General features: G+C 41.9%; 2 protein-coding genes and 1 pseudogene across 2 annotated transcripts; all 3 read right to left on the bottom strand.

The window, feature by feature from the left end:
- Positions 1 to 263: 263 nt before the first annotated feature.
- On the bottom strand, positions 264 to 6006 carry LOC109468990 (annotated as a pseudogene).
- A 1537-nt stretch (positions 6007 to 7543) lies between these two features.
- LOC109468993 lies at positions 7544 to 11280 on the bottom strand. The gene is made up of 4 exons (XM_019767378.1): positions 11104 to 11280; positions 8944 to 9051; positions 8446 to 8504; positions 7544 to 7857 (listed from the first exon to the last, which is right to left on the bottom strand). The coding sequence occupies exons 1-4, from the start codon at positions 11168 to 11170 to the stop codon at positions 7549 to 7551; spliced, it is 543 nt and encodes a 180-aa protein (XP_019622937.1). The 5' UTR covers positions 11171 to 11280; the 3' UTR covers positions 7544 to 7548.
- A 2824-nt stretch (positions 11281 to 14104) lies between these two features.
- Positions 14105 to 18679, bottom strand: LOC109468992 (low-density lipoprotein receptor-related protein 1B-like). Its single transcript, XM_019767377.1, has 5 exons — positions 18614 to 18679; positions 17472 to 17642; positions 15322 to 15414; positions 14691 to 14758; positions 14105 to 14307 (listed from the first exon to the last, which is right to left on the bottom strand). Exons 1-5 carry the CDS (start codon positions 18672 to 18674, stop codon positions 14143 to 14145), a joined length of 558 nt encoding a protein of 185 aa, XP_019622936.1. The 5' UTR covers positions 18675 to 18679; the 3' UTR covers positions 14105 to 14142.
- Between the last annotated feature and the right edge of the window lie 130 nt (positions 18680 to 18809).

The following is an 18809-nucleotide window of genomic DNA, read 5'->3' as shown; positions in this document are numbered from 1 at the left end:
ATTTGCTGTATGTTAGTGATAAATACATTGATCTTATTTACTAGTTTTCTTTTCTATAATGTGTGCATTATCCCTCAGTATTTAAGAAGTGTTTGTACTCAAACTGAACGTAATGTGAGTTGCCGATAGATACAAGAGTGACTGTAAATGGGACATACGACCTTACACTATTAGAGTGATACAACAAAATACGATTCAAGCCGCAAGTTTCCATTTGAAAACGTTTATTACTTCAATGTCACACAACTAAATCTTGGTGGGTATACATCTTCTAGAGAAAACACATGTCATAGCACCATGGACCAGAACTTAACAATTGATAAACTTCACACACTTAAAGGTATTCTTAAGACTGTGTCACAAGATACTAAAATGTATGAAAACGCTAAAGCTACAATTCATCGCCCCATGTATACATCTTCTAGAGAAAACACAGTTAATAGCACCATGGACCAGAACTTAACAATTGATTAACACACTTAAAGGTGTTCTAAAGACTGTGTCATAAGAGACTAAAATGTCAAAACGCTAAAGCTACAAGTCATCGCTCCTTGGGGAATAGGGCACCGGTACGGCGTTGATCTAGCCGACTGCGGCTGAGTTAGCCTTTCTTCCCGTGACGCACCGCGACTGGCACTGCGATCTGCTGAACCCGCACGGGCTGCTTGACTGCCACAGGCTGCAGTCGGACAGCCACGGGCTGCACCACTGCGGCTGGCTGCTTAACCTGTACAGCCAAATCACAATCCAATCAGAAATCAAGAGATTAACATGAAAATCAGTGACAGAATCGCTCTGCAGAATCAGACAAGTAACGTAAGAAACCAAAACGAACTATTCATGATTTTCACACTTCCCATAATGCCTAGTGCTGGGTACGGCGCCATGACAGTTCTCAGTGCATCTTGGGTAAGTCACTTTCGAAGCAACCACAACCTAACGCTAAAATTCAACTAGATATTCATCATTTTGGAGACTGTGACCTACAAAGGCCTGTAAACAACTTGCCTAGATATGTGACCAAGATGAATAACTTGAATTTTAGCGTTAGGTTGTGGTTGCTTCGAAAGTGACTTACCCATGATGCACTGAGAACTGTCATGGCGCCGTACCCAGCACTAGGCATTATGGGAAGTGTGAGATTCATGAATGCAGAGAAATGTAATGTTTTTCCTCACCTGCACTGGTTGCATGACCACCTGCTGCACAGGTTGTTTCTGCACCACCTGCATCACCTGCTGCACCGGTTGTTTCTGCACCACCTGCATCACCTGCTGCACCGGTTTCTGTACCACCTGCATCATCTGCACGTAGCGGATGGGCTGACAGTCGAACGGGGTGCCCCGGGTGGCCATGCCGGTGTAGCCGGGCTTGCACTGCTCGCAGTTTGTGCCGGCCGTGTTGTGCTGGCAGTCCTGGAAACATGAAAATAAGATGGTGTTAGACAGGACAGAGACTATCAATGATACGTCAATCGTTAGGTTTGTTTTTTATAGTGAGTCAATTGTCAAAATACAAATGTCCAATCCTGGGTATGATACAATCACACATTGTATACTTACAGCACAAACGCCTTGGGCAGCGCACTTGTTGGAGTGGCCATGGCAGAAGCAGGTTATCACAACTGGAAATGAATGCAAATATAACCACTTAGTATTCCATAATAAACTACTGAGTAATAATACCATAATAAAAATAAAATCAAAGCCTGTGGAAAATTAAGCAAAAATGATCAACATAACATAACACAGATGGCCCTGAGAGCAAGCGAAACATCATGTGATTTTGTTTTGTTTTTGAGGCTTTACTTAACTATTATGTGTTTGTAGTTACATGTTTACTTAAACTTTACATCCAACATAAGTCATAACAGGATCAGTCTACCGAGGAAGACCAGAGTAACTGGTCGAAAGCTCTAGGTGAGGGAACTTCTTTGTGTTGCATCTAAAGTCTTCACTCTAAACAAGTTCTTACTTTGTTGTGGTTTCTGCACCACGACGAAACGCTGGGGCTTATGCAGGACCATCTGCGGCTGGAGGACGACCATCTGCGGCTTGGGGGCTTCCTCCACCGGGGCTGGCTCCTCTGGCTCCTCCTCTTCCTCCCCAGCATCTTCCTCGGCTGCCTCCTCTTCTGCTGCATCTTCCTCTTCTTCTTCTTCAGCAGCTTCCTCATCAGTTGCCTCCTCTTCTGCAGCAGCCTCCTCTTCTTCCTCTTCTTCTTCTTCATCGATCTCTGGCTCCTGTTGTACCGGTAACACCTGCACAGACTTGCCGTTGCTGTAGGTCATGAACACCTGAAGTGGGGCATGCCCAATAAGGGTAAAATCACTTGCATACACGTCGCTTGTAAGACCAAACCTAGGTATTCAAAAACTAGTATTTTTTCAAGAACGATAGTAGAGTGGAACTCGTTGCCACCAAGCACGGTTTTGCCATCACTAGAAAGATTGAGTGTACCAAGTCGGGGGGTCGTGTGGCGCAACGGCAGAGTGCTCGACTCGGAACCAAGAGGTCCCGGGTTTGACATGACATGTCACCGATCTTGTGCCTTTGGGAAAGGCACTTTACACGACTTTCGTCACTTAACTCAAGTGAAAATGAGTATTGTCTGTCCTGTATTTGTTTCTATGTGAGGGACACAACACCAGCAACAGCTGCCTGTGTCCCACGTGTATTGCACTGTTGCAATTCCAATAAATCAAATCAACAAGTCGTTCGGTGTGATAAAGCTACTGACCTGCGGGGCCTGGGCTTGTTGCACGGCCACGAGCTGCTTGACCGGCTGGGCCTGCTGGACAACCTTGACGGGCTGGGCAACCACCCGCTGGGGCTGCTGTCCCTTCTGCTGGGCATAGGCTTGGGCTGCCCAAACTGCAAACATAAAAGTCCTTTGTCAGGTATAATACTATTTACAAAACAAGCAACCGTTTTACGTCAGCGACATCGCATTGTTGCCTCACAGATATCAGTATACTATGGGATAGGATTGACTCAACTTACTAACTGTAACATCAAAAAAATGACTAGGAGATTGACTTTGAAAATCCCGTTTTGCCCCCAAATTGCATTGGATGCCTTTAATAGTATTTACTATCGTTAGTCTTTTTCTTACCGTGCGGATTGTTGCTGTCAAGTTGAACAAAATTCATTAACACCAACTCAGAAAATAGTCTTCATTGTTAAAACCAGGTAGTACTTGTTCGTGTAGTGCCACAAAGGTTAAATCTGACTGAAACAAAGTGTTTTAAAGCCTTACGAAACAGCCGGTGACCCCCCTCCCCCATTAACGATTATAGCGCCCGTCTTACAATGCTGCATTGTCCTCACAGAGTGTATCAGATGTCTAAGTTGCACGTGAGCTCTTTCTTAAGAAAACCTTTAAACATGAACACAACACAGAAACTGGGCCCAGGCACGCCACTATTTAAAACCAGCTGCGTACTGTCTACTATTACCCTGGTACTAATTGCTTTTTCGAGAATAAGGCCATTTTTCCTCCCCTAACTTAAAGCTTTTCTGGGCAGCTGGCTAACGTTAAGTCTCTAAACATGATCATTATAGAGGCGTCGTTAATGTGTTACTATTCACCCCATTCTGCTAAGAGATTCTTTTTAAACTTAGGATTTTCTTATTCATTTGTACAACAACAACAGCACGTTAATTTATGAAACAAGTTTGAACTGCAATATAGCATGTTTATTTCATATCGGAAAACAATGAAAATGATATTTTTCCTCTTGCTTTATTATTCTGGGAATTATTCCTTATTGCATAAACCTTCATACAAGACGATATATGAACCAACTTATACTACTTGTTCTAAGGTTCTAAGGTTTTTTTATATATTTACCTATTTGTACACAGTAAGGGTTATTACCTTCTAGAATGAAATTTAAAGGCATCCAATGCAATTTTAGAGTAGCAAAACTGGAGGTATTCTGAATAAGGGGATCTTTATGATATTCACACATACTGCTTCACATTGGCACATTTGAGTCAGTATTTCATACTTTGGGCATTGAAAACTGCAGAAACAAGCCCCAAGATGAGTCCTTTATTTTTAGGAAGGCACCCCAAAAATCAGCCAAGGGCGCTTCCAGTAACCATTTTCTGTCAGAATTTGGGTACTTTTGTTCCATGAAGGTCAATATACACTGGAATAGTGTTGTTTCAACTCAGTATGTAGATATAAGTGACTAGAATATCAGGTTTCCAAGCCATAAAAACTGCACTGTTCGTACTTACACTGTGCACAGTTCGCTTCGTCCGACCGGTCCCCGCATTCAGCCACACCGTTACAGCGAGCGGTGTTCGGCAGACAGCCATACCCATTGGAGCAGGCAATGTTTGGGTATGCACACACCTGCATCACCGCTAGAGTCTGCACCTGCTGCCTTTTCTTGCTTGGATGACCTTGAGGTAACAGATACATACATAACAGTACTGTTTATCAAACATTGGCTCCTTCTTGGCCATTTATAAGGTTAAGAGGCTCTGTGGAGGGGTTACAGAGCATCAACAGTCACCAGACTTGACACTTGTGGGAAACACAGACGGTAGAAACGTGATATTCTGACAGATGCTGATTTATGTTGGTCTGAACCAAACCGGTTTGCGTGTTGCAAAAAGGGTAGGCTTTGGTCGGATGGGGTGAAAAGTTACTGTCCAAGCAGAGGTTGTGGGGGAATGATCGTTAGCTTTTTATATACGGCCGTTTTTGTCGCTACCCGTCGGTGGCAGACGACCTTCTTTGGCTTATGGATACTGCCTGGCCAATTTGATAATGTCTTTTTGTCACCGAAAGGGATCTGCTTGGAGATCAGTGAAAAGTTAGTAGAGTTAGTTGGTCATTTCGTTACAGTTTCTTATATTCTCGGATGAAGCTTCTGCCAAATTTCTATAATCTCCCAATTTAGACGAACAACCCTATTTTTACGACGCTATACAGTATATGGCTGGTTTATTGGAACTTTCCAAGTTACAGCATCGCAGTAGCCCTTTGCAGGGCCATTGAATTGCACTGATCTTTTACATAGGTTTACTGTAACTACTAGTGCACATATTCAACATAAAATCACCACATATAAGATATAACGTGCTGGGTTATAGCCAAATGTTTTGCTATACTAACTGTGAGAGAGCCTACCGGGCTTACACTGGTCGTACTATGAGCCAAGAGAGGCGCTACCAAGCCAAAACCGCACACAAAAACCGGCGATTAGAAAAGCTACGGAAAACTTTGAAGACCGCCTGCCAAAAGGAAAAGAATCGCAGGCGAAGGGACTAAAGAGTCTGAGCAACTTATTTTGTGCACATAGGAACTCCCAAAGTCGGTTCACTGAATTGATAAACATGCGGTTATTCCAAACAATCACTTTGAGGAATGACGATGGGGTATGGACGCTGAATGTACGTTCAGTTTATCATATTAGAAAATTGTTACCAAAACAATGCCAAACAATAATGGTGGAATACTATGAGAAACTTTAAACTGTTCTCCAACTCAAAAGATTTCCTTTTTTTCAATTGTTGTACCTACATTTTTACTTGGAGAGCATTTTGAAATTTCCAGCAATGTATTTTACCAACTCAGACAAGCTTAAATTCTAGAATGGTAAAGCCTACCTTGGCAAGTTGCAGCCAACGCAACGAGTAGGATGAAGACTTTACCATCCATGTTGAAGATGGAAGAACTATTTTTTTATTTTTACCTTTTCTTTTCAATCGGAGAACATTTTGAAGTTTCTAACAATGCATTTCACTAACTCAGACGAACTTTAATTCAAGAATGGTAAAACCTACCTTGGCAAGTTGCAGCCAAAGCAACGAGGAAGATGAAGACTTTGCCATCCATGTTGATTTTGAAGAAGCTCAAAGTCTTTCCAATAGCCAGAGACGAAGACAAAGAAGACCAGCCAACTCAGAGCCCACCGCGACGGGTAATATAGGATCTCCGGCTCTTCCACGGCGCTTTATATTATCTGTGTGTGGCATCTTTGCGCATGCGTACACGCGGAGGAATCTGGTAAGCTCTTTGTTGCACCACAAAGACGTTTTGAGGTGGAGAAAAACCAGTAAACGAAAAAGGTGACGCGTGTCTGACCCTAGGTCATTTGGGTCACGACGGCTAGCCACAAGACAAAACAGATCCAGTTCTACCAGCAGACATGTACACAGTATATCGTCTGTAGCTTTTCAGTGCATTTAAAGCCATCCAGTGCAGTTTTTAGGGATTGGAAACCCGATTTTTCAGAGCCAAAATTCTAGTCACTTATCCCCATATTCTAAGTTGAAGCCACACTATCCCAATGTATATTGACCCTCATGGAGCAAAAATTCTCAAAATTCTGACGGAAAATGGTTACTAGAAGGGCCCTGGACTAATTTTTAGGGTACCACCCAGAAAATAAAGGACTCATCTTGGGGCTTGTTTCTGCAGTTTTAAAAGCCCAAAGTATGAAATACTGACTCAAATGTGCCAATGTGAAGCAGTATGTGTCAATATAACAAAGATTGCCTTATTCAGAATATTTCCAGTTTTGCTGGCCTGAAATCGCATTGGATGCCTTTATTTTTTAAACCTACTGGTAACACAATTCTTTACAAGAATATTCCCTAAGAACGGTCTAAAATACATTCGTTGGGGATTGTAATGGTTTACTAACAAAGTGCATAGAGTTGTTCTTTATCCCCCGGTATTTCTTTGGTTCACCGCTTTCTTTGTGTAGTGTTTTGGCTCAAACTAAACATTATATGGGCGGTAGACAGGTATGTGAGTGTTTAAAAGGGGGCATATCGTGTGACACCCTAAAGCAGTAACAAATAGAGAAAGAGCTAGAGCCAGCAATATTGGTTTTTAACAACGTTTATTAGTAGTTCAATGGCACATACATGTTAGTTAAACCCTGTGCAGACATACCATACAAAATCCATCATTGCAAGAAAGGCCATTCTTTAAGCACGCCTTAAAGTATGCGTAAAGGTTTTGTGTGTACCTTTATGCGTGCTTTAAAGTGTGCTTAAAGATAGAATTTCCTGCGATGCATTTTCTGTCCCTATGAATCCAAACGTCATAGCCAGTTGTCATCACATATACCTTTTCAAAATCAATGCCTCACAGAGGTACATAGTAGGTTAGTACTTAGTAGCACTAAGAAAGATAGCAACACAAATATTGTTGATATTAGACCCTGTTTCCATACTAATCTGATATAAATAGCACCAATGTTGTGAATTACTGAATGAGTTAGATCTATTTAGCACCTGTTTATAATGTGAGATTTACATTTTCAAGAAAAGCAACATTTTTGACCAGCTATCAACCTTCCTACCAACTTTCTGAAGTCTACGTACCTAGTGTATTGATGTACATTATGGAATTCTGTGAAAAAAAAGCGAATTTTATATTCAATTTTTTAACTTCCAGATTGTTGTAGAACGACGGGAAAGCGGCATTTAACCGCTAATTAAGATATATATAAAACAAACAAACAAACAATGGTGGTTCAAATTCCATACGGTCGGTACATGGGGATGTACGAATTACTTATTCCGGCTGCTTAAAGGACTGTGCCACGTAGGCAGCTGCAGGTGCCACGTAAGCAGGTGCAGCATCCTTCACGTGCATGGGTGCCGCCTGGACCACAGCTGCAGCCTGCTTCACGTGCATGGGCGCGGCCTGCACGTAGGCGGCGGCCTGCTTCACGTGCAGCGGTGCCTCAAGAGCGGCGGCTTGCGGCTGGTAGTAGTACTGCACGTAGGGCTGGCAGTCGTAGGCGGTGCCGCGGGTGGCCATGCCGGTGTACCCGGGCCTGCAGTACTGGCACATGTTGCCGATGGTGTTGTGCTGGCAGTTCTGGTAACGAATGACATCAGAACATCAGACCATGACAAAACCAACCGTCAACTAGCCTCCTGTGCAGGCTCCGGGGCGGGTTGGTATTTCGATACAACGTTTTGAAGACTTTTTAACTCATCCTACAACCAGCAAATGGAACCTTCTCTCGGCGGCTGGTTGTAGGATGACCGGCTATTAAGATAACGCATTAAAAACTAGTTCAAAACGCTGTGTCAAAATTCTCACCCGCCCCGGAGCCTGCACAGGAGGCTACCGTGAACAAGGAGCTAAGACAGGCTTTAGCGTCACTATATTTGCAGAACATATAGCCAACAGTACACATATAGCCAACTATCATGTGGCATTAATGCCAATGTCGTAGAATGCGAAAATGTAAAGAAATGAACTTGAAGAGTAGATTATTCGCCATACCATACTCTGTGTCATTTCTTCAACCTTCATGACCACTTAGATTTCATAATGAAAGTAACTTTTTTTTTTGCAAAACTTTTTTTATTCGCACGCGCGCACCAGTTTTGGGCTTCCCAGAGGATATCATCCATATAATCAAATCAACATGGCCTAACCGTTATATTTTGTACTTACCGCGCAGACGCCCTGGGCAGCACACTGGTAGGAGTGGCCATAGCAGTAGCACGTCGGGGCTGGGGTGGGAAGAAGTACAAGACGAAAAACATGTTACTTGCTCTTTGTGGCCCAGGTTTTTCACAAGAAGTAAACAAAAAGTGAAGATGAAAGAAAGACAGAAAGAAAGAAAAGAAAGAAAGAAAGGAAGGAAGGAAGAAAGAAAGAAAAAGAAAGAAAGAAAAACAACGAAAGAAATAGAGAGGAAGAAAGAAACTAAGAAAGAAGGAAGGAAGGAATGAGAGACTGACAGAAAGAAAAAGGAACAAAGAAAGAAAGAAAGAAAGAGGATCGAAAAGCAAACTGCCAATCGCTAGAACATATTAAGTGATAAGAGGCACTGATTTGTATTTGAATAAACCTCATCTCATAAGAAATAGAATGAAGAGTTGACCTTATGCATGGCAAGAAATATTATCAATTATTAATTGATTAAAGATTTCTCCGGTTCAAGCTTACCTGAGTAGTACTGGACCTGTTGGGCCGGCTCGGCGTAAGCCTGAGGTACGTACTGTACGTACTGCGCAGCATCGGGCTGGTAGTACTGCAGACTGTAGGTACCACGGGCTGGGAGGAATCAGAAAAACAATAAACTCCGTGGTAAAATTTTATGAACAGAAACAAGAATTCAAACTAAGAGTCTCATTTAGTTTCTGTATCTGTATAGCCGGCATAACCGCCCTTCGGCGTAACACACCAGCTTCTGTATCTGTACAACCGGTATAACCGCCCTTCGGCGTAACACACTAGCTTCTGTATCTGTATAGCCGGTATAACCGCCCTTCGGTGTAACACACCAGCTTCTGTATCTGTATAGCCGGTATAACTGCCCTTCGTTGTAACACATCAGCTTCTGTATCTGTATAGCCGGTATAACTGGCTTCGGCGTAACACACCAGCTTCTGTATCTGTATAGCCAGGATAACCGCCTTTTGGCGTAACACACCAGCTTCTGATGTGTATAGCCGGGATAACTGCCCTTCGGCGTAACACACCAGCTTCTGTATCTGTATAGCCGGGATAACCGCCTTTTGGCGTAACACACAACTTCTGTACCTGTATAGCCGGTATAACCGCCCTTCAGCGTAACACACCAGCTTCGAAGGCACGCAGTATATGTATGCAGTGTACAACAGAGCATTACTATACACAGAGTAGTACCAAAGGTATATCAATCAATCACCAGCGTATTTCTCCTACGATATGTTTTGTTAAAAGGGTTTAAAATAATTCACTTAACCCCAGTCCAGCGTGTTTTCCTGAGGGGAGTTTTACAACAAGGCATGTTTGTATGGTAGAACCCCACAGGTGGTTACACCTGTATATACTGGGGAGATCTTTCATCTCAAGCCCCAGTGGGGTCGTGTGGCGTAGCGGCAGAGCGCTCGACTCGGAACCAAGAGGTCCTGACATGCCACTGATCTTGTGCCCTTGGGAAAGGCACTTTACACGACTATCTTTACTTCGCTCGGGTGAAAATGAGTATTGCATTGTCCCGTGTTGTGTTGGTGGTGGCATTAATATAAGTTGAAAAAAAAACTTGAGTGTCCCGTCACCACGTCTTGTGAGTACGTGTTGGAATAAAAAAAGCCCCTGTGGACATATTCAGAACCTTCCAACGAGCACCAATAGAAACTTGAAGGATGACTCCATCTTACTTTTTTCTGTAATTTTAAGCTAGAATTCCCTGCGAAATCAGTAAAGCGAGTTTTGCAAGCTTCAGAAGATGTCATACCGCGGTATGAAGTTGGACTCAATATAGATTTTTTTATATTCCAACATGTAATCACAAGACGTGGTGACGGCACACTCAAGTTTTTCCAACTTATATTAATGCCGCCACCAACACATGGGACAATACAATACTCATTTTCACGTGAGCGAAGTGAATAAAGCCGTGTAAAGTGCCTTTCCCAAGGGCACAAGATCGGTGGCATGTCAGGACTCGAACCCGGGACCTCTTGATAATGAGTCGAGCACTCTGCCGCTACGCCACACGACCCCACGATTCCAGTGTAGATCCCTGTCACTCTGGCATTTCCACACGTGTAACCTCCAAATAGCTGATAAGACCGCAGTATTTACTCAACAATGTATCTCACTTATTGAAGTGCGGAAAGACTTCCTGTGTCAAATCCATATCTTTAACCGCTAAACCTACTATGTTCTTTTAAGTTACTCCGTTTCCAACATTCCTTCACAACTTTTCAAACGTGTATAGAGATTTTTAAAACTTTTCGTAAGTGAGTTTTGGAGAATCTGATGATTAAAAATGTTTTAAAACTTTCCCACAAATTCACACCGACAGTTTAAAAACTTTCATACAAATCTACACCGACAGTTTAAAAACTTTCATACAAGTCTACACCGACGGTTTAAAAGCTTCCTCACAAATCTACACCGACAAATCTACAACTTCCACAATACCAGCTTTGTATTCCTGTGGGTAAGCAGCAGTTTTTTGGCTGGAATTTTTTTTCATTCACCTGCGCGGACTAGTTTGGGGGTCTTCAGAGGATGTCATCCATAAAATTAAGTTAGTGGGGCGTTAGTACATTTTGACAATAGCTTGTGCTTTAAATATTCTTAAGATTAGAGCATGCAGAAAACAAAGCATACCTTCACCTTCCTGGACACTTGCGACCATCAGGGCCACGACAAGAACGAAGAAGGCGTTTCCAGACATGATGACACTGATATCTTGTCTTCTCTCTCACACACAGAACGTCAAGAAGCTGGCCTGGTGCTGGTCTTCTCGTTGGAAGTCTGAAGAAGTTGTCGGGTGCTTGGAGCTTAGTTTGCCGTCCCTTTTTAAACGGTAAGTCCGTGCGTTTGCGCATGCTTGAACATAAATCTACCAATGATAACCGTTTGTGTCACTGACAAAGCAGGGAATCCACTTCTAAAAAAGGTGTGGCAAATGAATGACATCGTCATCGGTAAGTGGTTGGGTCTCAAAAGGTCAGATTGGATAACTACAGAACCAAAACAAACCAGAGACATGTAAACCCGCAATGTCTAGAATTCTTGGTCACGGCTGGCAACGGTTTTAACAAAGACACCACAAATAAAGTAGATTTATTCAACACAGAGATAAGAAGAACTGCTCAAAGATGTGCTCCTTAAGGATGATCTGATGCTCTTGTCTGTCATCTATCTCATTTTCGTGCGGAAACGTCCCTGTTTTTATGTTTGTTTCTTTTGAATACCAAAACATCTTTTGGAATACCAAAACATCTTTTGGTCTAATCACACCCTTAATGTGTCACCGAGAAAATGTTTTTTCTGGTCGGTTCTTTTATCTTAATTTGACAGCTTCTCAATGGTTTGGTTTTTGAAGTGTTTATCTGTTTACACATACTTAAGGTATCATTGCCTCGTTAGCAGGGGAAACCTGTTATGTCAACCTTAAACCTTTTCATTGAGTAGACTGTCAATACTATTATGTTAGTGCTGGGTGGTTGGGTAAACGTTTACGCTTGTCTTTGTAAATACGATGTACTTCTGCGGTCTAAACAGTGACCTATGGATAATTGATGATTGTGTGTGGAGAGAAAGACTGCTGTATCGCCGTTCTAACAATCTTGGTCAGGTGCCTGTACGGCCGCCAGGCGGGACCCGGCGGCTAGGTTATACGGCTTGGTCCGGTGAGGTTACGGCGTCGCTTCGGCGTACCTTAACTTGCCCGACGGGGCCCGAAGTGATTTTAAGTTTGAGTTAAAATCAATTCGGCGATCGCGCGGGGCCAAAAATTGGCCGGCAGCCGGCAGGAACCCCACCAGTCTCCGTCCAGGTCCGCGATTCGATAGTGCCGAAAAACAGGCCGAAACGCGTCGAGCGGGCCCCTTTCTTGAATTGTGACCTAGGCTTAAGGTGGGGCATGTTGGACTATACGTACGGAGTAGGGACATTGTCTTAGGCCCCCATTCCACTAGGACCGCGCCCTCACCGCGCTCTCTCTGCGACCTGAAATTGGTCGGAGCGTGGAGAGAGCGCCGTGAGAACGCCAAGGTCGCCATGTTTTGTATCTAAATTAACGCGAGAGTGTCGTGAAGTGGAATGGGGTATTAGGTCGTTGTGATACCGATATTAGGTTATTCTACCGTAGAATGTTCAAGCTGCAAGCGGGCTGTGACAAAACCAACCGCGGCGACAATGATCTAAGGCAGCCTTGTCCTTAACAATGTAACAATGCGTCCAAATTTGGCAGGACACTTGTACGACAAGAATTCGATCCCAGTTTATGATCGCGCGACGATCTCACGACAAATGTGACCAGGCCCCAAAAAACAATCCAAGTGTACTGCACTATTGTGAAATAGTTGGCAACAGTATACCTTGCCCTTAAAGTTAGTTTAAGAGTTTACGAAAACTTTACGAAATTCAGAATCTCAACGTTTTCTTTGATCGGATAGGAGGCGCTGTTTCTCCATTATCTCAGTAGTTGGATGTGTCTTTCTAGTCAGAGTGTTCCATTTGTCAAAGAAAACTTTAAAAATGGAACAAATGGCATCATTTCCTAGGGCATAGACCCTTTTCTTTTTACAACAGGCCACTGTTATGTCTTGCTGTCATACACACGGGTCCAGCTATTATCAACGACTAGGATTCAATGTTCATTTACGTTTGTTCGTTCATTCAAGCTATTAGCTTCATACTTAATTGGTAAATTAAAGAAATCGAGAATGCTGATGACGGGCAAGATACATGTTAATTCATTTAATTCATAAATAGATAATAAATGTCTGTTTTATTTACTACTAGGGACAATATCTCAATTTTCGATGTAAATGTGTTAAGATGATCTAAAGAGAACGATTCGGACACAATTTTGTCTACAATGTTTTATTGTCAAGTTTGAATATGACATGAAATCTCATCATATGCTATATGATATAGTATAGAGACAAGGATATGGCAAGATACTTGCAGTGACCACGAAACTACATACTTTATAATTACTGGTGATAATATTACAAAAAATCAAAACATCACACTCGTCAAGCTTTTGTGATTTGATAACAATGATGAACATCACACAGATACATAACCTCAAGCTCAACAGCAGACTTTTAGGCGTCGGTTTTGATATTGTTTGTTTTTAAAGTGGCCCTTGACCAATCTTAATTTCTTTTACATGGAGAACAGCTTTAGACTTCGCTTGAAAGTTCATTTATGCTCAGTGGAATTTATTTTGAAGAAGGATCCATGAACTTCAATAACCAATACAAAAGATACAAATACAAAATATCTTAATAAAGACGGAGGGCGCCACAAGCATTCTGCTACATATGATCCACTTTTGTCATGACGCCATATGGTTCATGGTAAAAATTAAACTGTTCTCCAACTCAACAGGAATTTGACTTACGATTTTCGAACGAATCGCTCGGTATTTATCAGCTGACTCAAGTGCTGTAGACACGTGATTTTTTCGCTCGTGTGACGTCAGCAATGGTTCAAAGTTCATCGGAAGTTGGTACCGACCCCTGTCCCTGTATTTTACGGTGCAACTCAGATGAACTTTTATGCTAAACGATATATCCATTGTTAACAAGACTCGTGTTGCGGAAAATTTACTTTTTTGTGTTTGCAATTACAGCTAAAAGATCAATTTTCTTGTCTTATTCTCTTTCTCTACGTTCTTTTTGTTGTGTTCTACTGGAACATCCAGTTGTTGAGGCGGCGCCTGGGATGCCCCCGCGGGATGAACTGTACGTACTGGACCGGCTGACAGTCCATCGGGGTGCCCCGGGTAGCCAGACCCACGTACCCCTGCTGGCAGTACTGACACTGCATGCCCTCCGTGTTATGCTGACAGTTCTGAAAATCAACATAGTAATAAATTCAACGTAGAAATGGAAAGATATAAAAAAAAACAATTCCAGAGGCCAGAGGGTTATTTGTCCATTATGTCCAAATGAGATTGAAGATCACTTTTTTATGGCTTGTCCACTATATGACCCAACTACATCAGGTCATTGCATTTACCACCCCTCAACAAAGACGGGGGGCGCCACAGACTTTCTATGATCCACTGCTCACTGAGTCACGAGTGTTATACGGTAACAGAAGCGGTGGATTGCTCATACCTTGACAAAGACTGGAGTTGAACAGTCGTAGATTTGGGTCTAATTCTAAATAATGTGAAATGAAATTTGACTCTCTGGTTTACTTGAGTGAAGTTTTTAAGTGCTGGTACTTACTGCGCAGACTCCCTCAGCCGCACACTCAGTAGCGTGGTTGTTACAGTAACACGTGATCACCCTCTGGGCTGGAGGGAAACGCGGGAAAAGTAAGTCTTGCAATTCTGATTATCATATAGCCAGTTGACGTTGACCAATCAGAGGTCCCCATTTCCTGATGTTTATGACGCCATAACCTACCCAGCGGTGATTACATCCCATAAACCCCGGAACCAATCAGCGTCGACTGTTCTGTTCATATTACGTCAGATCCAGTATGAATCGGGTTAGAGAACATTGCCCGCTCGCTCGGTGGTTTAATTCGCTGGTTATAGCAACTGACAAGGCTTTATCACACCATATACACCTCGGGGCGGGTCATTAACCCTTAATTCTCACATACATGCCATTATATACAGCTAGGGTTTTATACATATTATGTGAGACCCCCTTTCATCTCTACGTTGATTTTTACTCACTCATCAGAACCTCAAGAGCGATCGCATTAACAAGAATAAAGTATGGTAGAGTAATTCGCATACCAAATATTTGCATATGCCTACCAGTGATTTGCATATGCCTACCAGTAATTTGCATATGCCTACGACTGATTGATGGAAACAAAAATGGTGCTCGCCCGTGTATGACTGACCTGGCCGGGGTTTCTTGACGACCGTGACCTTGCTGGGAGGGTGGATGACAGCCTGGGGAGCCGGCAGTCCGTTCCGAAGATGCATGGCCCAGTCTACATCATAAAAAAGTAAGTTGTTTAGCATTCACAGTACATCCTATACATGTTGTTGATTCAGCTTCTGCCCCCCTCCACCACTGGTAAAATATTATACGATGCGATTTCAGGGTGCAAAACAAAGTATTCTGGATGACGAAATCTGTCTGATGCTGACATTTACTGTCATTTCTTAGCATAATTTCGACATCATTTTATACTTGTTTGAACGTTTGAGCTAGGCGTAATAACAAGCTACATGTACATGAGGAATCCTTTCATTTTCTGATACCACCAATAAATAGATAGAACCAGCCTTAGATACGAAACAATCTCTTGTATTCTGTCATCGTAGAGACGTCGTATTTGTTCTTCATAGTTCTCAGTATGCAATGGGATATGGGTGACTCATTTTAATTACATTAAACAATAGACCAGAAAATTGGCTTTACAAGTCCAGTTACTGCCTTAAAAATCACTTTAAGTGCCTTTGAGTAACAGAAAATGTGTAGATTGAGATTACATCCCCTTCTAGTAACTAACTGACACACTCATGTATATATTTACGAATTTTTAAAGGAAGCTTAAAGATATGAAATATGTTTACGTCGTATTTAAGCACACCAAAAGGTGACGGGAAGGCGGAATTTGCCTTTCAGCGGCATTTACGAAGTCGTAAAGTCTACTGAAATATTTTCTCACCTTTAATACTTCTTTTCATACTGCGGAAAGTATGCTTAAATGTCTGTTTTCGTGCTGTGTATAAAATGGAGCAAAGAATACATTCTGGATTTGCTAGTGGGTACGCTACACACTTTTGCCTGCCTAAATATATTCCGCCTCTATTTTTGTATCTACCTTAATACGAGATTTATCTCGGATTTGCACGCCAGTCTGTGTACCTTAACGTTAAGGTAACGTTGATGTACCTTCCGTGCAGACTTCTGTTTGTCTTGGTTCTTTCAATCACTACTTAAGTACAGCACAAATATCCTTAAGTGAGCTTCTATCCGACCCAGATGGGCGGATTACATGGATTGAACGCAGCTGTATTTTAGTTGACAGCGTGTAGACTAAATTCGCTCGGATATGTGTTTCTAAATACGAAAATACCAAACGGAGACTCCAAAGAAATATGTACTGTAATGGCGTCGCTCAGAAATGATTGTGTTAAGAGGAAGCTTCCGTTGTATATTTACTGCACTTACAGTGAAGGGTCTTTTACATTTCACTAGGGATTTTCAAGGCCACGTATTGACGATTGGGTTTAGAGGACTAATATTTTTCGGTCCGAATCAATATAATTTAGTATCATAATTATCAGTTTAAGTATCCTTATATATCATGATATTCTTTCTTCGTGGCTTCACTACAATTTTACACGTATCTAGCTTTCAAAATTTGAAATATTAATCATGCTTACCTCAAGTATGATAGCTTGTTCGTAGAGTGTGCTTTACATAATAACTTTGTCTACATTATATAAATAACTATTAGTCCTCCTTGTTTTAGCATTGCTTATAGTTTATAGGTGTATTATGTGGAGAGAATAGTAAGGTTTTGTATTCGGGGTCCTGATACTGTAAAACATGTGTGAATAGAATAGAATAGAATAGAATAGAATAGAATAGAATAGAATAGATGGCATTTAATAGAATAAGATACAATAGAATGAAATAATTTTCAAATAGAACAGAGGAAGACTACAATGGAATGGAATGGAACAGAATAGAATAGACGAATAGAATGGACGAACAATAGAAGACTAGAATAGCTAGAACAGAATAGAATAGAACGGGAGAGTAGAACGGGATAATAGAATAGAATAGCATAGAATAGAATGGAATAGAATAGAATAAAATAAAATAGAAAAGAAAGGGAGAATAGAATAGAACGGGAGAATAGAATGGGGGAATAGAACGGCAGAATAGAATGGGGGAATAGAACGTGAGAATAGAATGGGGGAATAGAACGTGAGAATAGAATGGGGGAATAGAACGGGAGAATAAAATGAGGGAATAGAACGGGAGAATAGAACGGAAGAATGGAATAGAATAGAATAGACCATTCCTTACAGTCCACGCAGTTCTCCTCGTCAGAGCCGTCCGGACAGTTGTAGACGCCGTCACACCTCTGCCGCCCGGAGACACAGCCCGCCCCATTGGTGCAGGGGATGTGGGCGGGGTAGTAACAGGAAGTGACGTACTCTAACTGTTCATACTCCTGAAGGTCATTCAGACCGCTACCTGGGACAAATCAGATACAAACAAATTAACGTTATTTTTTTGTGTTAAAGGCGGTACAACATAAAACTAACCGTTAATCATATGCCATATGAAAACCGTTTCTGAATATTTCGCAAACATATTTTGAAGCTGTCTAGTTCCAGTAATATTATAAAGACATTATGAACACTAGAAAGGTAACACTTGCAAAGCAAATGCATAATGTTTACCTTCGCATATGGTCTGCTCTGTTAATTCTTACTCCAACACATTCATATATATGGTCAGACAGGAGTATAAATCCTTCCTTCTATAAAATTGCAACATTATGTAACCCAACACCAGTTACCATGGTGACAGACGGTCTGATTCAGGTCATAGACCAGGTCAGAGGTCAGTGTTTGGAGAAGAAGAAGAGGAAACGTAGCAAAAACAATATGTTTTCCTTCGGTAAACATAATGAATGAACCAAGACATGGCCGTAACGAATACTGTTCACCACCGCTACATGGGATCAAAAGTTAATCACACTGTTTATTTATGTTGGAGACTTGAAACCAAACGCAATAATTGCGGTGCTTTCGCAGGTGTAAGGGCGGAATCGGCTGAACGTTTTACTCAAAAGAAGCAATATCATAGGAAATAATTTAACTAGCTACCCCCTTTACCTACTATTTGTGCTATCATAGTAGTGACCAAGGACTGAGAAGCAAATTTATTGCTTCCAATGTACTCAATGAGACAATTCTATTACGTTATATAACAGACATCTATAAAGATAACATAATCGGGACCGTTGGTAAAGATAGTAGGGTATGGAAAGTAAACACTTCCTCAGGCTAAAACAGCATATTCATTGGTCAGGTCATGTGTGCATAATATATAATTAGGTGAGAAAAAATGTAAGATATTATAGTCTCAATATGGTTATGCTACAGAATGGTGGCATGCTTTTTTGTACAATGGTGACAACAGAGAAAAAAATGCCTTACCCTCTGATCGTGCCAGTGTGGCCACCACTGTAGTTATCACAAACAGCGCTCTAACGATCATGGTTTCCAGTCAAAACCCCAACAAGCAAACCCCAAAAATTTGGCTCCACCACAACAAGCTTAAATCACTTCCTTCAGGGACGTCTGTACTCCCAGATGTGCGCTCTTTTGGACCAGTGCGGCGCATGCGTGGATG

Source organism: Branchiostoma belcheri, unplaced genomic scaffold (assembly GCF_001625305.1).
Source record: "Branchiostoma belcheri isolate BF01 breed outbred unplaced genomic scaffold, Haploidv18h27 scaffold2, whole genome shotgun sequence".
In the NCBI taxonomy this organism is placed as follows: domain Eukaryota; kingdom Metazoa; phylum Chordata; class Leptocardii; order Amphioxiformes; family Branchiostomatidae; genus Branchiostoma; species Branchiostoma belcheri.
Note: the sequence above shows the minus strand (reverse complement) of the source record. Positions and strands in the feature narration are given on the sequence as shown.